At 41.4% G+C, this 23,794-nt stretch overlaps 1 protein-coding gene across 6 annotated transcripts in view; it reads left to right on the top strand.

Annotated features, from left to right (window-relative positions):
• UAP1 (UDP-N-acetylglucosamine pyrophosphorylase 1) overlaps nt 1-17,097 on the top strand; it is a 48,841-nt gene extending 31,744 nt beyond the window's left edge. For 4 of the 6 annotated variants that reach the window (XM_049635263.1, XM_049635261.1, XM_049635258.1 and 1 more), the window contains 3 exons: nt 3,094-3,160; nt 4,425-4,540; nt 4,750-4,997. In XM_049635263.1, the coding sequence (XP_049491220.1) occupies nt 3,094-3,160; nt 4,425-4,517 (160 nt within the window). In that variant the 3' untranslated portion in view covers nt 4,518-4,540; nt 4,750-4,997. The other 2 variants (XM_049635259.1, XM_049635260.1) reach the window with 2 other exon arrangements.
• Nucleotides 17,098-23,794: the final 6,697 nt, after the last annotated feature.

Here is a 23,794-nt window from a genome sequence, read left to right as displayed (position 1 = left end):
AATCTGACGTGGACGTTTGAGTCTGTAGTGACAGATCCACTAGTGATGGGTAAGGCCTTGGGCAAGTTCCAGGCCGGGAGAGCGAGTGGAGACCCCAGCATCAGCTAGATAAGAAGAGCATTCTGAAGAGGTGTCTCACTGAATTGGAGATGTGCTCTCAGTATAAAGCTAGCGGCCTCCGATGTGTCTGATGGCTCTTAACATAGAGAAAACTGTTCTTTTAGTGTTTTCTCATACTAACAGCTCCCTTCCGTGTGTTAATTTTGTTTGTTAATTTTAGTCAGTTCTTATCCTGCGCCCAAAGAAAGAAGCTTTTTGTCTGAATGGCAGATAATTTGCAGCTAGAAGTAACACAAATCCTCTCTCATCGGGGTATTGATGGCGTTTGCAAAAGCCATTATCCTTATAGCTAAAGAGGCAGTCTGGTGTTCTTGCTACGTCTGAAAAGTTATTTAGTTAGAAGTTTTAAGCGTCGAAGATACTTTGGGAAACGTACAGGGCGGAGGATCTGGAGATGAGAGTTATCTCAGAAGTAGCCACGGATGGGGGGGATGCCTGGGTGGCTCAGTTGGTTGAGCGTCTGGCTTTGGCTCAGGTCATGATCTCACAGTCTGTGAGTTCGAGCCCCGCATTGGGCTCTGTGCTGATAGCTCGGAGTCTGCTCAGATTCTGTGTCTTCCTCTCTCTGACCCTCCCCCGTTCATGCTCTGTTTCTCTCTGTCTCAAAAATAAACAAACATTAAAAAAATTTTTTTAGAAAAGAAGTAGCCACAGGGATGTGATATCTTTTTCGTCCTTGTGATTGTTTTTCCTTTTTTTTTCTGCCTGTGTCACTCACCTTTTCCCTATGGAGATGGGTCCCTGTCGGTGTCGGTGTCTCCTTGCCCGTAGACGAGGAAGTGGGATCACAGCTCTGGCTAGTTTCTTATAGGAACCAAAGGTGACTGTTGCCCTTCATGCCTTTGGGAACCAAGATGCAGAACACTGTGTTATTTTCTGCCCCATCCATCATTTTCAAAATACGGAAGCAAGGTGCTTTTATTTTATTTATTTATTTTATTTTATTTGTTTTAAACGTTTATTTATTTTTGAGACAGACAAGCAGGGGAGGGGCAGAGAGAGAGGGAGACACGGAATCCAAAGCAGGCTCCAGGCTCTGAGCTGTCAGCGCAGAGCCTGATGTGGGGCTCGAACTCACAAACTGTGAGATCGTGACCTGAGCCGAAGTCGCTCGCTTAACCAGCTGAACCACCCAGGTGCTGCAGGAGCAAGGCGCTTTTATAATTTAAGAAATAGATTTTTGACCCAAAATATCTTTCTCACTGAGCCACAGCCTTTTTTTTTTTTTTTTAATGTATATTTTTTGAGGGAGCGAGAAAGAGCACACACACACAAGAGGGGCAGAGAGTGAGGGAGACAGAGGCGTTGAAGCAGGCTCTGTGCGGAGAGTGGAGAGCCCGACATGGGGCTTGAACTCATGAGCTGAGTTCATGACCTGAGAGATCATGACCTGTCCCAAAGTTAGAGGCTGAACCGATTGAGCCACCCAGGCACCCTGAGCCACAGCTTTTAACCTCAAAAAGTGAAATAGTTTCTTAATGACAGAGCTGAAATCAGCAGCCAGCTACCTCCGTTGAGATACAAAATGTTTTAAACACTAGTTGTTGTTTGGGTTCTTTTATATAGTACGTGTCTCCCCAATGATGTCCTTTTAGCCATTTGTAGAATAATTAAACTGAAATCAAAGTTGAGCCCCCAATGAGATCGCGGACTTAGAAATAAAATTGTTCCTGCTGAAATTCTTCTCTCTAAAGGGTGTCCTCAAGTGAGTAGAAAAAGATTACTTGTAAGTGAGAGGTGACAAGGAGGTATTTTGTATAAAGGAAACAGCTGGGAGATACTCTGAAAGAATGGAAACAAGGTGCTGAGTTTTGACCAGGTGACATTAGTTCTAGTTTTCATCTTAATCCCTATGGAGCAGTTAGTTACCAAAAGTACTCTTGGCCAAAGACTTGGGGAACAGTACTGTCACTGGTTTAAGTTGCTGATCTCCTGCGATTTTGCATTTGGTGATGGGAGCTTCTGTCTTTCCTCCTTCTGGGCATCCAGCTTTATTCAAAGTGGCTTTCTTTTCTTTGTGGTACGTGAAGAGAAGTTACATTTAGGTCAGCTATGTGTTCCTTGGGTCCAAAACCACCTTCTGATCGTGGCAGACGTCAAATTCCTCACGGGTTCTGGTGGGACAGGGCTGTTGTGTGCCTCTCATCGGTGAGACGGGTCCTTGTTTTTCCCATATGGTTTAATATGACTCCGAGCTGCCCCAGAGGGTCGGGACCAGATTTCTTGAGCTCTTTTGATAGAATCTGACACAGATCTGGATAGATGTGTGCCCCATTTTTTAAATTCGTCTTTTCTCCAAATTAGTCTGTCAGCCGTCTACCTCCGTACTTCATTTATTCGTTCAGCCAGCAAACCTTTGTAGGCCTGCTCACAGACCTTCATTCCTGCAGTAGTTTTCACAAGAGAAAAGAGTCCTTTCTTAAGCCTACTGGGAGGTCAAGATGCATAAGAGTTAAGTAACATCATCAGGCAGTGTGTGTTAATGTGTTAAATGTATGACATAAGTAATTATTATTATTTAGGAGGCAGTGACTTAGCAGATGTCTCTCATATATATATATATTTTTTTTGGTATAAATAAATGAGAGCAATCACTACGGCCTGGACCGTAGTATATATTCTATAGCATAGAGTCCATAAATAGTCCCTTCTTTATGACATTCAAACTTAACCATGGGTAAAAGATGAGACGTGCGTTAGAGGGATACGTGTAACGATACAGGTGAAGTGCTTTGAAGATCTGCTGGTAATTACTGGCCTTCGCCCCCCATAGCGTCTTCTGGACCATGACAAGTTCACGTTACCTTAATCCTCAGGGAATCTGGCGGCCATCAGGATAGCGGCTGTTCTGTTTGCTTAACTGGGAGAGTTCGGTTATCTGCAAGCTTCTCAGAGGGAAGGGGTGGTCTGTACTTTCACTCTGGCAGTAACATGAGAAGCAAAACCTTCAACATGTCTGCTTTTTTTTCTTAGCTTGAAGGATGCCAATGATGTACCAATTCAGTGTGAAATCTCTCCTCTTATTTCCTATGCTGGAGAAGTAAGTCTGATTTTCCTTTTCTTCTTATTCTTTGAAAAGTAGGATTCTGATACTGTTTTTATTTATTTATTTTTAACTAAAAATGTTTACTGTTGAGAACGAGAGCATGTGCGCGAGTCGGGGAGGTGCAGAGAGAGAGGGGGACAGAGGATCTGAAGGGGGGCTCAAACTCAAGAACCGCGAGATCATGACCTGACTTGAAGTCGGATGCTTAACCAGCTGAGCCGCCCAGGCGTCCCTGATTCTGATACTATTTTATGTTTAAGTGTTCTGCCCTGCTCATCCTGGGAATGAGAAAAGAGGTTGCATTTGTTCCAAATTCTTCTCTTTGAGAATTCCTGTTATGGCTTTGCGTCTGTCCCACAATGGGGTTAGTTGCCACACACAGAATGTTTAATAGTTAGTCCGTTTCATTTACACATTGAAATGCGGTGGTCTTTGAAAACAGATGGCTTTTTTTTTAAGATAACTTATCAGCTCTTTTGTTTTTTAATTGAAATATAGCTGCCACCCAGTGTGGCACTGTTTTCAGGTGCACAGCTTGTGAGTCAGCAGGTCTGTACGTTCTGCTGTGCTCACAGGTGTAGCTGCCGTCTGTCACCATAGGGCACTACGCCGTGCCTTTGGCTGTGCTCCCTCTGCTGGACCTTTCATCCCATGACCTACTTCTTCCATAGCTGGAAGCCTCCACCTGCCACTCCCCTTCACGCATTTTGCTCCCCCCCCCCCCCGCCCAGCCCCCTCCCCTCTGGCCACTGTCACATTGTTCTCTGGATTTGGGGGCTATCTGGCTTTTTAAAATGCAGTGCACTTTTTTCTCCCAAAGGGTGGTTTTGTTCGTATACTTGGTACTCTCACTTTCAGGACTGGGGGATTTAGGGGTTCCTACTCTTCTAATATGTGATATTTTTCCTGGAGACCCTTGTCAGATTGCTTAGCTCCAGCATCAGAGACAGCCACGTTGCTGAGAAAGTTGACTCTGTTGGTTGATGATGATAGGAAGAACGGTTAACACCTTACTTACTTCAAGAATTATAATCAGAGGAATTTTCCTTTCATTGTTATTTGTTTTATGCTTCTGTAAATCGGTCAGTAAGCTCAGTTTAAAAAGTATACTAGGTAGATTTTTACCGACTTTTAAATTCTGCATCTCAACCCCACTTTCTGGCATCCATGCTTTAAATCTTTGGTATAGTCACGGCGTCCTGCATCGTATGACTAGCGCCTGCCGGTTTTCTGTGTTTCATTCCAACCCTTCTTTCAGGGAATAGAAAGTTACGTGGCAGATAAAGAATTCCACGCGCCTTTAATCATTGATGAGAACGGAGTCCATGAGCTGGTGAAGAACGGCCTGTGAACTGGAGACTAAGTTCCACCACAGTAAGAATAGCTTTTACTTTCGAGAGAGCAACTGTGAACCTCAGGGCCTCTCCTGGAATACTCGCCCGTGAATATCCACGGGGTTTCCTTTCGCTTGTTGAACTCTTACAACTCCCGCGTGTTCCCCAGGATCCAGATGACTGAACTCCAGAAAGCATTTTTACGATTCTCAACTCACTGAAGGTCTTACTTCTATTTTTCAATTGTAGACTTTGTTTTCCGAGCCAAGGAAGACGTTGGCCAACCAGGAAATCTCCTACAGCTGGGGCATAGTCAGGGTGTTCAACATCACTGTACTTGGAGCTGGAAACATTTGTTTTTGACGTTGTACATAGTAATAATATGGCCTCGTATGTGTCAGAAGCTTTCTACGGTACTAAAAGTGTCTTTTATTTTATCAGAAATTAAATTTTTTTAAGAAAATAATTGGACAGTCAAATAAACTTTTCTTCCTGTCTCTGGAGTGGCATTTGTACCTTGAGGAAATTATTCTGCTAGAAAAACATGAAACTTGGGAGAAACTTGGCCATAATGCAGAAAACCAAATTGGCAATTCCAGGAAATTGCAGCCTCGTGGTTTTTATTTATTTATTTATTTATTTTTGAGTTTATTGATTTTGAGAGCAAGCGAGCAAGGGAGGGGCAGAGAGAAGGGGAGAGAGAGGATCCCAAGCAGGCTCCGGTGTGTCAGCATAGAGCCTGACACGGGGCTCAGACTCAACGAGCCCATGAGGTCGTGACCCGAGTGGAAAATCAAGAGTCCGACACTTACGACTGAGCCGCCCAGGTATCCCCGCAGCAGCAGTTTTTAGATGAATGTCTGTCTTTGGACTTCATCCTCCTGTCACTTTATAACAACGACTCTGAACCGGAGACGATTTGCTGCTTGAGAAGGCCTTCGGCAGTGTCACCACTGGGAGGGCGGGAGGGTGACACCGGTGAGGAGTGAGCGAGAGGGACCAGGGATGCTGCCAGACTCGCAGCGCACAGGGCGGCCTCCTGCACCCAAGGGTGATCTGGCCCACGATGTCAGTACTGTGAAGGCAGGGAAACCTTGTTTCACGTCATTGGTTTGTTCTCTTTTACCCACATATTTGGTAGCTCTCAGGAATTCAGAAGAACACGGTTCTGGTGTTTCCCCAGACGAGTTAATCATTAGCATGCAGGTTTTTTTTTTTTTCTTTCCATCTAGAGGATGAGCAAACAGAGGTGGGTCCTTAAGATATGGGGCATAGTTCTGTGGCCCATAGGAAGGGTTCTCGGGGCACCTGGGTGGCTCAGTCGGTTAAGTGTCTGACTTTGGCTCAGGTCACCATCTCACAGTTCATGGGTTTGAGCCCCGTGTTGGGCTCTGTGCTGGCAGCGTGGAGCCTGCTTCTGATTCTCTGTCTCCCTCTCTCTCTGCCCCTTCCCCCCACCTCGCTCTCTCTCTCACTCTGTTTCTCAAAAATAAACATTAAAAAAAAAAAGGAAGCGTTCTCTAGGTCTAAGATGGAGTTTGCATGAAAATATTGAGCTCTGTAAATGCATTTTATAGAGCATTTAAGTCTTGACCAAAGCATAAAATTTAACATCTGGATAAATGAAAAATTCTAAAAATTAGGTCTAGAGAAGAAATTACTAAATTTTATCTTTTACTGACAAGCGGTCACAAGATGGAATATTATAGGTGAGGCTTTTCTCTAAAAGGAGAAATTTTAAGAATTGCTTTTTTAAAGAAAGTATGTAATACATATTTTTTTAATGTTTATTTATTTTTGAAAAAGAGACAGGGAGTAGGGAGGGGCAGAGACAGAGGGAGACAAGAATCTGAAGCAGGCTCCAGGCTCTGAGCTGTCAGCACAGAGCCCAACGCGGGGCTCGAACTCACAAACTGTGAGATCGTGACCTGAGCCGAAGTCGGACGCTTAACCGACTGAGCCAACCCAGGTGCCCTATAAAGTATGTAATATTTATATCTATCTAAATTTATTTTTTGCGCTAAGGTCTAGATAGTGTGTCCAGCATATTTTCTCTTTGCTTTCAATAACAGCCCAGTTTTGCTATTGTTATCCATTCCGTTTCTCAGATTTGTGAGGTTTGAGTTCTCCGTCAGAACGAGCTCCGAGTGGATTGTGAGGACAGAACCGCTCAGTGTTAGCTCCTGAATGGTACGCTTCATTTCCTTTTTCCTGGACCTTCATCTGCGGTTTCCTCTCTCCCCATCTTTAGGCTCCTATGGCTAATTTCAGGAAGGGGAGGATGGGCAGGATGGGGGCAGTGGTGTTCCTGGAGAGGAGCGGCGGCTGAGGGACACTGGGTGCAGTGAGAGCAAAGGGTCTGGGAGCCACTGAGCCGTGACGTTACGAGGTGGCTGCATTATACACCTTCCCAAGTCCTTGGTAAATAATTGTTCTAATTCAGAAAATACAGAATTGGGTAAAATGGTTATAAAAACATGAACTAGACTGATTTGGCAACAGTGTGGTAGAATTTACATGAGAGTTAATAATCACTTTGAGTGTCATTGAGATCACCCTTGCACGTATGTTAACAACTTTACTGATAGTCACAAATGAACATATAAGCCAAATAGGCTGTGTTATTTGAATATTTGATTTTTGTTCCTCAATTTCCCTCTTGCTTCTTGAAATTGATGCAGTTTTGGTATCTAAAAAGGAATTACTAGGGATATCTACAGAAAGATGAACAAAAATAATTTTATGTTCAATCTAGCCCTTCTTTTCCCCAGTTTGAATTGTTATTGGTAACAACGTGGGTTCATTGCTAACCGCAGCTTACTATCTGCAGTGTTTCCTCTTGGTGATTCATCATGGCACAGTCAGATCTCAGTTATCTAGGTAAAACGAGGCGAGGACAAACACATGATCCAAGAGAGTGACTAAAACACAAGCCATTCAGTTGACTTGGAAGTGTGGTTTCCTACTAGACGAGACTGATGCTTTTGCAGTTCAGAGAGCCCTCCAGAGAGCCCCAGTTTGGGAAAGGCATGCTGGGAAGTGATGGAGTGAGTCAGCCAATGAAGGCTGAGTGCCTGTCACATGCCCAGCACTCCCTGGGATAAAAGCACAGAGCCCTCTCCTTACACGGCTTGCGTTCTGGTTCAGGGGATACAAGTAACCCCCTTAGATAACGCAAGGATGATTTAGTACTAAAATGCAAGGAAGCAAGGTCAGTGGGAGGTGAACAAGGGTCATTGTTATGGACTGGAGTTTGGTACGGCAGAACTTCTCAACGACAAACCCTGTTATCTTGAGAGAGGGGATGTTAAGGTCAGAAGTTTCTGTTCCAACAAGAAGATATACCTTAATAGTTCTACCATGTCTTATGAAAAACCAGTGAGGTTTTTACTCATCAGAACCATGTTTCGCTCATAGTAAGCTCTCAAATAATTTGGCTCTGATTCTATTGGATTTAGTTGCCTTAAAATCAAACGTGTATTGTGATTCAGATATGGATTATTAGTGGGAGTTGGTGATTGTGGGGAGGAGGGGTTACTTAGCCGCATCCAGTTGCCAGGTGCTGTCCAAGTTGTAGGGTTAATGAGCAGACCTGTAACGGTGATTTTTCCAAGTGTGGTCCCCTGACCGGGTACATCAGTGTCACCTGGAAACTTGTTAGAAACACACATTCTCAGAATCACTCCATTATGCATTCGTGGGTGGGGCCTAGAAACTTCTATTCTGACACACCCTCCAGGTGATTCCGATGTATCCCAAAGTTGGGGAACCATTGCTCTAAGAAGGCTAACCAAAAGGTCAGGGGCAGTACCAAAAAGAACATACCCTAGGGGAAACAGGCCCGTGTGTGTAGAGCAAGAATAGGGGAGGCCAGAAACCAAATAGATCTGGCTTAGGTGAGCTTTATTCTTTAAAAGACGGAGGGAATGGTGGCGGTGGTGGTAAGAGTAGAAGACGGAGCTAGAGAGACCTGACCTGGACGCTTGTAATTGCGAAGGACAATGGTTTCTAAACCCTTTGGATTCTCTGGATTGCTTGGAGAGATTTAAAAAACAAAAACAAAAACAAAAACAACTCCAGTTCTAGAGATTGTGATTCTCAGTCTGGTGGAGGGCCTGGGTACCTAATTTGTAAAAAAGCACTGGATGATTCTAGCAAGCATTTAGGAGTGAGAATCACTGACTTGCGGGTAGAGACTTAGCGTAGGGTGAGGGGAACAAGAGTCTGGATGTGTTCTGGCTTTGAAAAATCAGACAAGGGAGGCCAGAGATGAAGAACATATCATTTGAGAGGAAGAGCGCAAACAGAAGCACAAACAGGTGGGCAGGGCCAGGGAACATGCATCCTGGGGACGGTTCCACTTTGCAAACGCCTCAGATTGCTAGAAAGAGCCACCCTACACTGGGCTCTTCCTAAATTTTATCCCTCTCCAATTCAGAGCGTTTCCTCCAGCTAGAGTGAGGGTAGTAGGGGAAACAAAGTTAAGGAATAATTTGGTTTAAAAATAAGAGTTTCAGGGGCGCCTAGGTGGCTCAGTCAGTTGAGCGTCTGGCTCTTGATTTTGGCCCCATTCACGATGTCACAATCGTGGGATGGCGTCCACATTGGGCTCACACTGATTGTGAAACCTGCTTGAGATTCTCTCTCCCTCTTCTCCTCTACCCCGCTCGCTCACCCTCTCTAAAATAAAAAATAAATAAAAATAGGAGTTTAGTCTGAATGAGAAATAAAAAGTAAAAATGTGGTAAGGTGATGGCATCATGGGTGGGTTTTTCCTCTGTATTTCATAAATTTTTGGATGATGCCTTCTTAGTAATTTTATGATAAAAAGTTTTATCCTTTATAAAGTCTCAAAGGATGAATAAACCAAGGGTATTCACATTGACCAGTTAGGTGCTTCTGTGAGAGAACTCAGAGGTAACATTGGCTGTGATGAGGTCCACAGAGTGTAGACGTACCTTCAGATAACGGAGTGTGGACAGTGCACCATTGGAGTGTAAGGCACCGTGGTCTTTGTATGCTGTCATCTCTGACCTTGGCCATTACTTGGAGCTTCCTGTGTGAAGCAAATGTCTGGTACGAAAGCCTTTCTGCGAGGCTGAACAGGAGTCCTCTGGTGGAATATACGAATTCAGTATCTGCTTACTCCCTCTTAAAGATGAGAGGCTAAGAGGCTTGCCAGAAGCTCAGTGTGTCAGTGGTGACACCAGATATGTTTATATAGACATAGTGTTTTCAAACTTCTGAACCGAGTTAGAAGACAACGTAAGAACAGAAAGTCTATTATTATAGTTGTGTGACTCACTGTTTCCACATCAGCTCTCTCATTTCTATCTCAGTAATTCTACTTCTCAGAAAGTGTTCCTTCTTAGATTTTTTTCTAGTGGGCACATTTTTTTGTTTTGTTTAGTTTTGTTGTACAGAATGATGTGTAGAACTCCTGCATATTCTATACAGCAAAATATAGACTAACGTAGGTGATGTGTATGAGATCGAAATGGGACTTGATAAATTTCCTTTTAAAGTTTAAAATTTCTCCTAATTTATGTACTTCTAAGAGGTCTGAAATTTGACAAAGAGATTATTACTATCATTTTTTAAAATTTTTACTGAAATTCTAGTTAGTTAACGTACAGTGCGATATTGGTTTCAGGAGGAGAATTCAGTGATTCATCACTTACATGTGATACCCGGTGCTCCTCACAAGTGCCCTCCTTAGTACCCATCACCCGTTTAGCTCATCCCCCACCCACCTTCCCTTCAGCAACGCTCAATTTGTTCTCTGTATTTAAGAGTCTCTTAGGGTTTGTTTCCCTCTGTCTTCTTCTTTTTCCCTTTCCCATATGTTCATCTGTTTTTTTGTTAAATTCCACATATGAGTGAAATCATATGATATTTGTCTTTCTCTGACTCACTTATTTTCCTTAGCATAATACACTCTAGCTCCATCCACATTGTTGCAAATGGCAAGATTTCATTCCTTTTGATGGCTGAGTTATATTCCATTTGTGTGTGTGTGTGTGTGTGTGTGTGTGTGTGTGTGTGTACACGTACACATACGTACCATGCCTTCTTTATCCATTCATCAGTTGACGGACATTTGGGCTCTCTCCATAGTTTGGCTATTGTTGATAGTGTGGCTATAAACATTGTGTTGCATGTACCGCTTCGAATCTGTATTTTTATATTCTTTGGGTAAATATCTAGTAGTGCAATAGCTAGATCGTAGGGTAATTATACTTTTAACTTTTTGAGGGACCTCCATATTGTTTTCTGGTGTGGCTGCACCAGTTTTCATTCCAACAATGCAAGGTTTCCTTTTCTCTGCATCCTCGCCAACACCTGTTGTTTCTGGTGTTGTTAATTTTAGCCATTCTTACAGGTGTGAGGCGGTATCTCATCATGGTTTTGATTTGTCTTTCCCTGATGATGAGTGATGTTGAACATTTTTTTCATGTGTCTGTTAGCCATCTGGATGTCTTCTTTGGAAAAGTGTCTATTCATATCTTCTGCCCATTTCTCCACTGGATTAATTGTTTTTTGGGTGATGAGTTTGATAAATTCTTTATAGATTTTGGATGTTAACCCTTTACTTGAGATGTCACTTGCAAATATCTTCTCCCATTCCACAGGCTGCCTTTTAGTTTTGTTGATTGTTTCCTTCAGTGTGCAAAAGCTTTTATCTTGGTGAAGTCCCAATAGTTCATTTTTGCTTTTGTTTCCCTTGCCTCTGGAGATATGTCTAGGAAGTTGCTATGGCTGAGGTCACAGAGGTTACTGCCTGTGTTCTCCTCTAGGATTTTGATGGTTTCCGGTCTCACATTTAGGACTTTGATCCATTTTGAATTTATTTTTGTGTATGGTGTAAGAAAGTGGTCCAGTGTCATTCTTGTACATGTTGCTGTCCAGTTTTCCCAACACCATTTGAAGAGACTGTCTCTTTTCCATTGGGTGTTCTTTCTTGCTTTGTCAAAGGTAAGTCGACCATATAGTTGTGGGTCCATTTCTGGGTTTTGTATTCTGTTCCATTGATCTATGTGTCTGTGGTTGTGCCAGTGTCATATTGTCTGATGATTACAGCTTTGTAATGCAGCTTGAAATCCGTAATTGTGATGCCCCCAGCTTTGCTTTTCTTTTTCAGGATTGCTTTGGCTATTTGGGGTCTTTTGTGGTTCCATACAAATTTTAGGATTGTTTGTTCTCACTCTGTGAAAGATGCTGGTGGTATTTTGATGGGGATTGTGACAAAGACATGAACATCTCATGAACATAACATAGTGAATATCAAGTAAAGATAACCATGGCTAATACCTTACGATGGCCCTTAACCGTGTGCTGGGCATTGCTTGAAGCACTTTATCTACATTGTCTCATTGAATCCTTCCTACTTTCCTATGAAGTGTGAACTTCTATTGTCCAGTCCATAAACTAGTAAGAAGCAGGGCTGGAAATTGAACCCAATGTCTGAATCCAGAGACTTACTCTTTTTCATTTTTTTTTATTTAAAAATTTTAAATATACACAATAGTAGAGAACAGAATAACAGCCCTCTGTTACTTAGTTTCTAACAATTAACTTTGGCTAATAATGTTTCATTTAATTCCCACCTCCAGTGCCCCCATGGAATTATTTCATAATCAGTTCAACGTGTTGGATGTAATACTGTAGTATACATCTAAGAGCTAGGTGTGTGTGTGTGTGTGTGTGTGTGTGTGTATCCACACAACTTAAAAACCTTAATAATTAATAATGATTCCTTTTGTCATCTGCCATGCATTGAATGTTTGTGGTCCCCCCACCCCTGCCTCCAGTTCCTATGTTGAATGCTAACCCAATGTGATAATATTAGGAGGTGGGTTGGGAGGTGATTAGGTCACGAAGGTGGAGTCCTCATAAATAGAATCAGTGTCCTTATAAAAGAGACCACGAGAGTTCCCTTACCACTTCCACCTTTGGAGGATATGGCAAGATGACCACCATCCCTCTGTGAATCAAGAAGCAGAAACTCACCAGACACCAAATCTTCCAGTGCCGTGATCTTGGACTTCCCAGCCTCCAGTACCGTGTGAAATAAAGTTCTGTTTTGAAGTCCCTCAGTCTGTGACATTTTTGTTATATCAGCCTGAATGGATGAAGATGTCATCTGATATGATCCCACGAGTGTTCAAATGTCCCCAAGTATCACATAAATGCCTTTTTAGTATTGATTTATTTGGATCAGGGTTTAAAGTCCACTTAACTGCTTTTGTGATGTTTCTTACATGGTTTTAACTTGTGCATGTCCTTTTTTTTTTTTAATATTTATTTCTTTGGAAAAAACTGGTAATTTTTCCAGTCTTGTAGATTTTGGATTTCATTTCCATGTTAACATTTTCCTCTATCTTCCATATTTCTTGAAAACTAGTTGTGTCTGGGACTTGATCAGATTCAGATTCATTTTTTTTCCCCATAAAAAACACTTTCTAGATGGTTCTGTGTATTTCCTATTGAATCTCACTAGAAGGCGTGTGTCTGTGATGTGAAGATTGGCATTTTTTTTTTAAATTAAAAAAATGTTTATTTGAAAGAGAGAGAGTGAGAAAGTGCAGACGTGAGTTGGGGAGGGGCAGAGAGAGAAGGAATGAGAGAATCCCAAGCAGGCTCCCTGCTGACAGTCCCACATGGGGTTTGAATCCACAAACCACCATGAGATCATGAGCTGAGCTGAGGTAGAGTTGGGACGCTTAAACGACTGAGCCACCCAGGCACCCCTAATTAGCTTTCTTAAGGATTGTTTGTTCTGCCTCTGTAGGTATTGTCAGCCCGATCCAGCCATTATAAAGCCCCCTCCAACCTTTCATCTAATGTCTTAGCAGCTACTGAGTCTTGTTTCCAAGATCCATTGTTTCATTAGGGGCTGAAAAATGAGATTTTCCTACCACTTCTTTTGTACTGATTAGCAAGAATTCTTTATAAAGAAACATTTCCATCAATTGTTTGTTTACCTAGTACAGCAAAAACAGTATAAATCCTTGAATCTTTACCAGTTTCCAGAATAGTGAGCTCTGCCCCAGCTCTCTCCAGAGGTGGCCAGTGAAGCCCTCCCTAATCCTCAATATTATTATGAGCTCAGTGATTTTTGATGGTTGATGTGTTTCCATGCGTTACAGTCATTATTAGTTTGGGCCAGTGAGCCCTTTGAATTGGCTCCTGTGTCCTGACATAACTCCAGTATTTTTTTTGTAGCTTCTTTATGTTTCAGGATCAACTTAAACATTTCCAGCCCTACTCTAGACAGATACTTGTTTTTTTTGAATACCGATTTAGATGTTTTATAAAATACATTTATGAACTAATTTATTGTGACACATTTTACTTTTCTGACTTTAGGGGAAACCTTGCAATGAAAATTTAGATTTGTAAATCCAAATTTACTTGTGAAATCAAGCCTACACTCTTGGACTGAAGGACTGAGACTACATTCTAGAAAGATCCAGTCTGCTCTGGGATGAGAGTGTACATAATGACTGTAGTTAGGGGATGTGCCAGGAGTCAGTTTCTAGGAACTGTGGTCCTCACACTCCTGTCTCTGTGCTCCCAGAGTCTGTGACTCAACCTCATGCAAGTTAAGTGTGGATGATTCTTACACACGCCACAGGGGTCATCTTTAAATGAGAGTGTAATCACCTTTAAATGAGAGAAGTACTCAGTGGTGCCCGCACTGGAAAGAGTCCAACTTGCCAAAGGAAGCCATTTCTCCAAGAAGCTTTGGTTCCTTTTAATAGGATATGGTCTTTAGATACTATAACGTGGGCACTAGGAATATTTATTGCCAGAGGTTTTAGGCCTTTTTACAGGACCAAGCTAAAAAATATATTAAACAATTTTTTTTTAGAGGGAGAGAGCATGAATAGGAGAGAGGGGCAGAGAGAGAGAGAGAGAGAGAGAGAGAGAGAGAGAGAATCTTCAGCAGGCTCCACACTTAACGTGGAGCCTGACAGGCTTGATCTTAACCATGAGACCATGTCCTGAGCCAAAATCAAGAATCGGACACTTAACCAACTGAGCCAGCCAGGTGCCCCATTTTGTTTTGAAAACAAAACAGTATATCAGTATAAACTGATAATTCCAATTTTTAAAAATAAGGTACTACTTTGATTTTGTTTGTGTCTCTTTTAAGCTGAAAATCTTGGTTCCTAACAATGTAATTATGTATTTAAAAAATATTACTGTGATGGTTAATTTTGTGTGTCAACTTGGCTGGGCCATGGTGCCCAGATATTTGGTCAAATGTTATTCTGGATGTTTCTCTGAGGGTGTTTTGGATAACTAACATTTAAATTGTTTGACTTAGAATAAAACAGATTGGCCTTCACTATGTAGGTGGGCCTTATCAAATCAGTTGAAGCCCTTAGCAGAACAAAGACTGACCTTTCCCGGGCAAGAAGGATTTCTCTTAGCTGATGGCCTTTGAACTTGAATTGCAACACTGGCTCTTCCCTGAATGTTCAGCCTGCCAGCCTACCCTGCAGATTTTTGACTTAAATTCCATGAGCTAATTCCTTAAAATAAATTTATCTCTATATACTCACATCCTGTTGGTTCTGTTTCTCTGGAGTTTAAGGGAAACTTATTGCAACTTCCACTTCTCATGAAGACAGAATAAACAGAGGCTGGATTTGCCCCTCCCATCTGAAACAACTGATAAACCAGAAAAAAATAAATGAAACAATGGCACAAAAGACATTGGACATAAGGCAATGAAGGTCTGTGATCCCTGGAAGACAGGGCACAAATGGAACAAGCCCTATGGTTGTCCCAACTTGCTGCCTGGAGAGAATTTTCAGGCCATACCATAACACAGAGGAACCAGGAAATATCTGTCAGTCTCCCTGCGTTGAGAGGATGGAGGTAGGAGCTTGGGGAAACCAAGGTGGCTTAGAGGTCATAGGGTAGCATACTAGAGAACAGAGAGGGTGTGCAGAGAAAAGGCTGGAGATCTGCAAAAGCACCCCTTTGAATATTCAGTTGAGTGTGATCAGCATACATGTGTGGAAAGAAACTTTTTGATTCCACATAGAAGTGAAATCATGTAGCATTTGTCTTTTTCTGTCTGAATTGTTGAATCACTATATTGTGCACCTAAAAATGGGATATTGTCTATCAACTGTACTTCAATAAGAAAAAAGTTTTTTAATGGTAAAAAACAAAACACTTGAGGCTGAGGAAAAACCGTTTGAAAAAAATAGAACAGCGTGTGGAGTGGAAAGCCTCGTAATTCACAGGGTGTTGGGTAGAGTACTAAGAAAGGGCCTACCTAGATTAAATGCAGTTCCTGTCCAACCTAACAAAGCTTAAAAGCAAGACCTGAAAGGATCAAACTTCCTGCGTAATGGTGTCTGCATTATTATTGTTATTTTTAAATTGCTGAAAACAGCCCCCTTAATTTTTTTACAGTTTCTGGGGGTTAGGGATCCATGGAATGGCTTAGCTGAATGGTTCTGGCTCAGGTTCTCATGAGGTTGCAGTCAGTCAGCCAAGGTGTCAGTCATTTGTGGGCTTGACTAGGGCTGGAGAATCTGATGCTAAACTCACTCATTTGGCTGTTGGCAAAAGGCCTTATTAGTTCATTTGCCATGTGGGCCTCTGCATAGGGCAGCTCATGACACGGAAGCTGGATTTTCTCAGTGTGAGTGACCCAAGCGAGAGAGAGAGCAAGCAAGATAGAAGCCACCGTGTCTTTTATAAGCTAATGTGTCAGAAGTGATATAGCAACTCTTCTACATTATTGTATTGGTCAACTCAAGAGAAGCAGAGGTAATTGGGCTGATCATCTTAAAGCCTGGCTACCACAAACATAGGTATAAAAGTCTTTACAAATATTTAGCAAGTCAAATCCAGTGATCTATAAAATGGATGATGTACCACAACAAAGTGGAGTTTATCCTAGAATTGCATGGTTGACTTAACATTTGAAAATTAATCCGTGTAGAAGGAGAGATAAGGAGTTTCCCAGACAAAAAGAAACTGAAGGAGTTTGTGACCACTAAACCAGCCCTGCAAGAAATTTTAAGGGGGACTCTGAGTGGAGAAAAAGAGAAAAGACTAAAACAACAAAGACTACAAAGGACCAGAGAACATCATCAGAAACACCAATTATACAGGTAATACAATGGTGCTAAATTCATATCTTTCAATAATCACTGAATGTAAATGGACTAAATGCTCCAATCAAAAGACATAGGGTATCAGAATGGATTAAAAAAGAGAGAGAGATCCATCTATATGCTGCCTACAAGAGACTTATTTGAGACCTAAAGACACCTGCAGATTGAAAGTGAGGGGATGGAGAACTATCTGTCATGCTAATGGATGTCAAAAGGAAGCTGCTGTAGCTATACTTACATTAGACAAACTAGATTTTAAATGTTATTTTTTTTTCAGTGTTTGAGAGAGAGAGAGAGAGACAGAGCATGAGCGAGGGAGGGGCAAAGAGAGAGAGGGAAACACAATCTGAAGCAGGCTCCAGGCTCTGAGCTGTCAGTATAGAGCCTGATGTGGGGCTTGAACTCACGAACTCATGAGATCATGACCTGAGCCAAAGCCAGATGCTTAACCAACTGAACCACCCAGGCGGCCCATCAGTAAAACTAGATTTTAAAATAAAGACTGTGGGGCATCTGGGTGGCTCAGTCAGTTAAGTGTCCAACTCTTGATTTCTGCTCAGGTTTTGGTCTCACAGTTTATGAACTTGAGCCCTGCATCTGGCTCTGCACTGAAAGCATGGAGCCTGCTTTGGATTCTCCCTCTCCCTCTCTCTCTGTCCTTCCCCCTCCCCACTCTCTCTCTCTTAAAATAAATAAAAAAAAGGACTGCAGCAAGAGATGAAGAAGGGCATTTTATCATAATTAAGGGGTCTATCATCCATCAAGATCTAACAACTGTAAATATTTATGCCCCCAACTTGGAGGCACCCAAATATATAAATCAATAACAAACATAAACTCATTTATAATAATACCATAATAGTAGGAGACTTTAATACCCAATTTACAGCAATGGACAGATCAGCTAAGCAGAAAATCAACAAGGAAACAATGACTTTGAATGACACACTGGACTAGATGGACTTAACAGATATATTCAGAACATTTCATTCTAAAGCAGCAGAATACACATTCTTCTTGAGAGCACATAGAACATTCTCCAGAACAGATCACATACTGGGTCACAGATCAGCCCTCAACAGGTACAAAAATATGGAGATTATAGCATGCATATTTTCAGATCACAACATTATGAAACTTGAAATCAACCATAAGAAAAATTTTGGAAAACCCTCAAATACATGAAAGAATGTCCTACTAAAGAATGAGTGGATTAACCCAGGAATTAAAGAAGAAATGAAAAAAAAAATACATGGAAACAAATGAAAATGTGACAGTCCAAAACCTATGGATTGCAGCAAAGGCAGTCCTAAGAGGAAAGTACATTGCAATTCAGGCCTATCTCAAGAAGCAAGAGAGGTCCCAAATATACAACCTAACCTTTCACCTGAAGGAGCTAGAAAAGGAGCAGCAAATAAAGCCCAAAGCCAGCAGAAGAAGGGAAATAATAAAAATTACAGCAGAAATAAACGATATAGAAACGAACAAAAAAATCCCAGTAGAACAGAACAATGAAATTAAATGCTGGTTCTTTGGAAGAATAAACAAAATTGATAAAATCCTACCCAGACTTATCAAAAAGAAGAGAGGAACCAAATAGATAAAAACACGAAGAGGAGAGGTCACAACCAACACCACAGAAATACAAACAATTATGAGAGTACTATGAAAAATTATATGCTACAAAATGAGCAATTGAAGAAATGGACAAATTCCTAGAAACTCACACACTACCAAACCTAAAACAGGAAGAACTGGAAAATTTGAACATACCCATAACCAGCAAAGAAGTTGAGTCAGTAATCAAAAATCTCCCAACAAACAAAAGTCCTGGGCCAGATGATTTCCCAAGAGAATTCTATCAGACATTTAAAGAAGAGTTAATACCTATTCTTCTCAAACTGTTCCAAAAAATAGAAATGGAAGGGAAACTTCCAAACTCATTCTATGAAGCCAGCATTACCTTGATTCCAAAACTAAAGACCCCACTAAAATGGAGAATTACAAGCCAACATCCCTAATGAAACTGGATGCAAAAATTCTCAACAAGATACTAGCAAATCGAATTCAACAGTGCATTAAAAGAATTATTCACATGATCAAGTGGGTTACAGGGCTGGTTCAATATCCACAAATCAACAAATGTGATATACCACATTAATAAAAGAAAGGTTAAAAAGCATATGATCTATCAATAGATGCAGAAAAACCATTTGACAAAATACAGCATCCATTCTTGATAAAAACAAAACAAAACAAAACAAAAAACCCTCAAGAAAGTAGAAGGAACATTCCTCAACATCATCATAAAGGCCATATTGAAAGACCCACAGCTAATATCCTCAATGGGGAAAAACTCAGAGCTTTCCCCCTAAGGTCAGAACACAACAGAGATGTTCACTCTCACCACTGTTGTTCAGAATAGTACTGGAAGTCCTAGCGTCAGCAATCAGACAACACAAAGAAATGAAAGGCATCCAAATTGGCAAGGAAGATGTCAAACTTTCACCCTTCGAAGATGAAATGATACTCTACATGGAAAACCCAAAAGGCTCCACCAAACAACTTCTAGTACTGATATATGAATTCAGCAAAGTCTCAGGATATGAAATCAATGTACAGAAATCTGTGGCATTTCTATACACCAGTAATAAAGCAGCAGAGAGAAGAATCAAGGCATCGATCCTACTTACAATAGCACCCAAAACTATAAGACATCTAGGAATAAACCTAACCAAAGAGATAAAAGAAAGCCATAGAAAGCTTATAAAAGAAATTGAAGAAGATACAAAGAAATGGAAAAACATTCCATGCTCATGGATTGGAAGAACAAATATTGTTAAAATATTTAAATGACAAATAACACCAGCATTGTTCACAGGGCTAGAAAAATCAGTCTAAAATTTGTATGGAACCAGAAAAGACACCACATAGCCAAATCAATCCTGAAAAAAACAAAGCTGGAGGCATCACAATTCCGGACTTCAAGCTGTATTATTACAAAGCTGTAATCATCAAGACTGGCACAAAAACAGACATAGATTAATGGAGCAGATTAGAAAACCCAGAAATGGTCCCACAGACGTATGGGCAACTAATCTTTGACAAAGCAGGAAAGAATATCCAATGGAAAAAAGATAGCCTATTCAGCAAATGGTGCTGGGAAAACTGGACCACTTTCTTACACCATACATGAAAATAAACTCAAAATGAATGAAAGACCTAAATGTAAGACAGGAAGCCGTCAAAATACTAGAGGAGAAAACAGGCAACAACCTCTTTGACCTAGGCCACAGCAACTTCTTACTTGACATGTTTCCAGAGGCAAGGGAAATAAAAGCAAAAATGGACTATTGGGACCTGATCAAGATAAAAAGCTTCTGCACAGTGAAGGAAACAGTCAGTAAAACTGATGGAATGGGAGAAGATATTTGCAAATGGCATATCAGACAAAGGGTTAGTATCTAAAATCTATAAAAAACTTATCAAACTCAGCACCCAAAAAAACAAATAATCCAGTGAAGAAATGGGCAAAAGACACGAATAGACACTTTTCCAAAGAAGACATCCAGATGGCTAACAGACACATGAAAAGATCTATAGGTTCAACTTAATCCCAATTAATATCTATCCTGGCAGCCTTTAATTTACTTTTTTTTTTGCAAAAATTAACAATATTCTAAAGTGCATATGGAAATGTAAAGCCTCAACGACTTTGAAGAATAACAAAGATGGAGAACTTGTGCCTGATTTTAAGACTTATTATAAAGCTACAGTAATCAAGATAGTATGGTAATAATGACAAGTAGACAAATAGATCAATAAGAGAATAGAGTCTAGAAATAGACCCTCACGTAGATAGTCAAAAGATTTTCAACAAGGTGCTGAGGCATTTCAGTGGAGAAAGAATAGTCTTTTTAACAAATTATCCTGGATAATTTGATCCAGGATAATTTGATATCCTGGATATCAATTAGATATCCATAGGCAAAAAAAGTAAACTTGTATCTATTCTTTGTCCTACATGTAAAAATTAACTCAAAATGGATCATAGACCTAAATGTAACACCTAAAACTATAAAACTTCTAGAAGAAAACAGGTGAACGTCTTGTGACCTGTGGTTAGACCAAAATGTCTTATATAGCACCAAAGTATAATCCATAGAAGAAAACACCAAAAATGTATTAAAACCAAGAACTTCTGTTCATTGCCAGGCAGTTAAGAGCATGAAAAGATAAGCCATAGGCTGTTAGAGAATGTTTGCAAATCGCATATCTGGTAAACAACTTGTCTCCAGAATACATAAAGAACTCTCAAAACTCAATAAAAAGAAAACAACCTATCTTTTAAAATGGACAGTTAGAGCAGATACGTCACAAAGGAAGATGTATTGAAGGTATATTGATAGCAGAAAAGTCCATGAAAAGATGCTGAGCATCATTAAGTTATTATGGGAATGGAAATGAAAACCGAACAATGAGGCACCATGACACATCTAATAGAATTAAAAGAACTGACCACAGCAAAAGTTGGCAGGGATGTGGAACTCTTATATGTTGACTGGTGCCAGTATGAAATGGTGCCGCCATGTTGAAAAATAGTTTAGAAGGTTCTTCAAAAGTTACACATAAATCGACCATATTGCCTAGCAATAATGTTGGAAGCAAGAAGTCAGACATGGGGTGCATGGATGGCTCAGTCGGTTAAGCCTCCGACTTTGGCTCGGGTCATGATCTCACAGTTTGTGAGTTCTACCCCTGCGTCAGGCTCTGTGCTGACAGCTTGGAGCCTGGAGCCTGCTTCAGATTGTGTGTGTCTCCCTCTCTCTCTGCCCCTCCCCTGCTCGTGCTCTGTCTCTCGCTCTGAAAAATAAACATTAAAAATTTTTTTTAAGTAATAAAAAAAAAATCAGACACAAAGGTGCACACTATACTATTCCATTTATATATGATGATCAAGAATTAGCAAAAGGAGTCTGCTGAAAAAGGTCAGAATAGTAATATCTACGGAAGGGATATCTACTGAGTTACGGAGCTTGGTGAGTGCTGGAAATACTCTACATTTTGATGAGTGGTGGTTACAGATGTGCATGAATTTGTTAAAATTTAAGCTGAATGCTTAAGATTTGTTCATGTAAAAAAAAATGTTTATTTTGAGAGAGAGCGAGTGAATGGGGGAGTGGCAAAGAGAGAAGAGAGAGAGAATCCAAGCAGGCTCCGCACTATCTGCCCAGAGCCCGACATGGGGCTCGAACTCAGGAACCTTAAGATAATGGTCTGAGCCGAAATCAAGAGTCAGATGCTTAATTGACTGAGCCACCCAGGCGCCCCTTACTTTTGAAATTATGCCTCACAAGAAAAATAGGGACTTTGCTCTCCTGTGTATTTTGAAGTTTTAAAATACACTTAAAAATAATCCAGTGATCAAAGAGAAAGTTTAAACAACTTACCTACAATTCCATAATTCCATAACTTAGTGGATGGCACAGTAGGGGTTAAAATCCCAAATCAATCTGACTCTAAAAATCTGTGCTTTTAATTACTCTGTTGTCTGCTTCCTGGTACCCCTCCTCCCGAGCCCAACATCATTCTGAAAAATGCTGGATCCACCAAGCACAGATTTTGAAAGAGAGAGGGAAAGAAATAGTTGTGTGTTGCTCTCAAGGTCGAGGGGGAATGGAAACTGAAGCAGGCAGAGCTTCGAGTGAAAGGCAACTTGGTAGGAGATTGGTTTGGTCTGCAGTCTCAAAGCAGGAAGGGTCATAAGCACCCCAAGAGAGAGACCAGATGATGTCGGCACCAGATGGCTGCCACGAGAGCCATGCTCAGGTTACTGTGAAATAAGGGGAATCACGACAAGGTTATGCGACACCAGCCCCAAGTCAGTTACTGTTCATGAGCCTTTGCTACATTTTCTCTTATTTATAGGAAAGTGTGTGTGTGTGTGTGTGTGTGTGTGTGTGTGTGTGGTTGCAGGGAACACCAAAGAGCAGTTCTGGGAATAACTAATCAACATCTGAGAGTAGAATCGGGCTATATTTAGATAAGCATAATTGTTTCAGTGGAAAAGTTTTTCTCATACTTGTCTCCCTCTCTTCATTGTATTCTCAGCGCACATCTGTCCACTGCTCATAAAAGACATACTGAGGGGCAGTGCACTTGGCAGGCTGCACTTGGCCCTCGTCGGTCCCAGAGCAAAGGGCCTGAGGACACTAAATTCTGTTCAGTCCCATTTATTGAGTTGTTGGGAAATGGCATGGGAATCTTGATAATATGCTGCTGGGGATTGAAAAAAAGACACAGCCTACAATTTGTGACTTGGGTTGCAGGTGAAAGTTGAAAACTTCACCACTGCAGAGAATAAAGTTATAAGACTAACAGCTTTGTGTAGGGGTCTAGTCTCAGAGAGATGAGAATATCCAAATGACGACCCAATTAAAGACCCCTCTGTGGACCAGCATCTATTAGGAAAACCTGTTTTTGCCTCACCCTTCTATCCTTGTATCCATATTTCGGAGGCCGTCCGACAGTGGCCCTCTGGGGGACTTGTTTCTGAAGCTGTCCCAGTACTTTGGCACGTGGCAGTGGCTCTTGGCCCTGCCTGTCCCACCTTAGTCTGCCCTGCTGTAAGCAGGGCTGGAGGCAGAGACACTTGATAGTAATGAGGTCATAGCTGAAGCCCCGGAAGAGAATGTATTTGCTTAAGCAGATTTTTATGGCTGGATTTCTCACTTCTCTGTGTGTGTTATAGCTGCTTCCTGTGAGTTAGCCGCCTCCCTGGGGGCCTCGTCCAGGCTGGCTGTAGTCGCTGGAGGCCCCTCTAGCCTTCCTGGTAGGCTTATTTCTGTGCAGTAGAGGGCAGCAGTTTCAAATGCTCACTCATTAGGACAAAACTGGGAACCGGAGGTTCTAGAATGTTGGGCTCTGTCTGCTTATCCCAGAATGCCAGCACGATTGCGCCATGAGCCCACTTTCCACTGTAGATCAACATTTCAGGAGGGGTCCCGCCCCAGCTTGGCCCACATGCATGTGTCTCTCTTCATTGTCACCACTCCCGTGTGCAGAAGGCCTCAGAGATCACTTTGTCTGAGCATTTCATTTTACAGGAGAGGCAGCCGAGGGCCAAAGAAAAGTGACTGCCTGAAGGT

This window comes from Panthera uncia, chromosome F1 (assembly GCF_023721935.1).
Source record: "Panthera uncia isolate 11264 chromosome F1, Puncia_PCG_1.0, whole genome shotgun sequence".
NCBI classification, from domain to species: Eukaryota; Metazoa; Chordata; class Mammalia; order Carnivora; family Felidae; genus Panthera; species Panthera uncia.
This window is presented reverse-complemented; position numbering and strand designations above follow the sequence as displayed.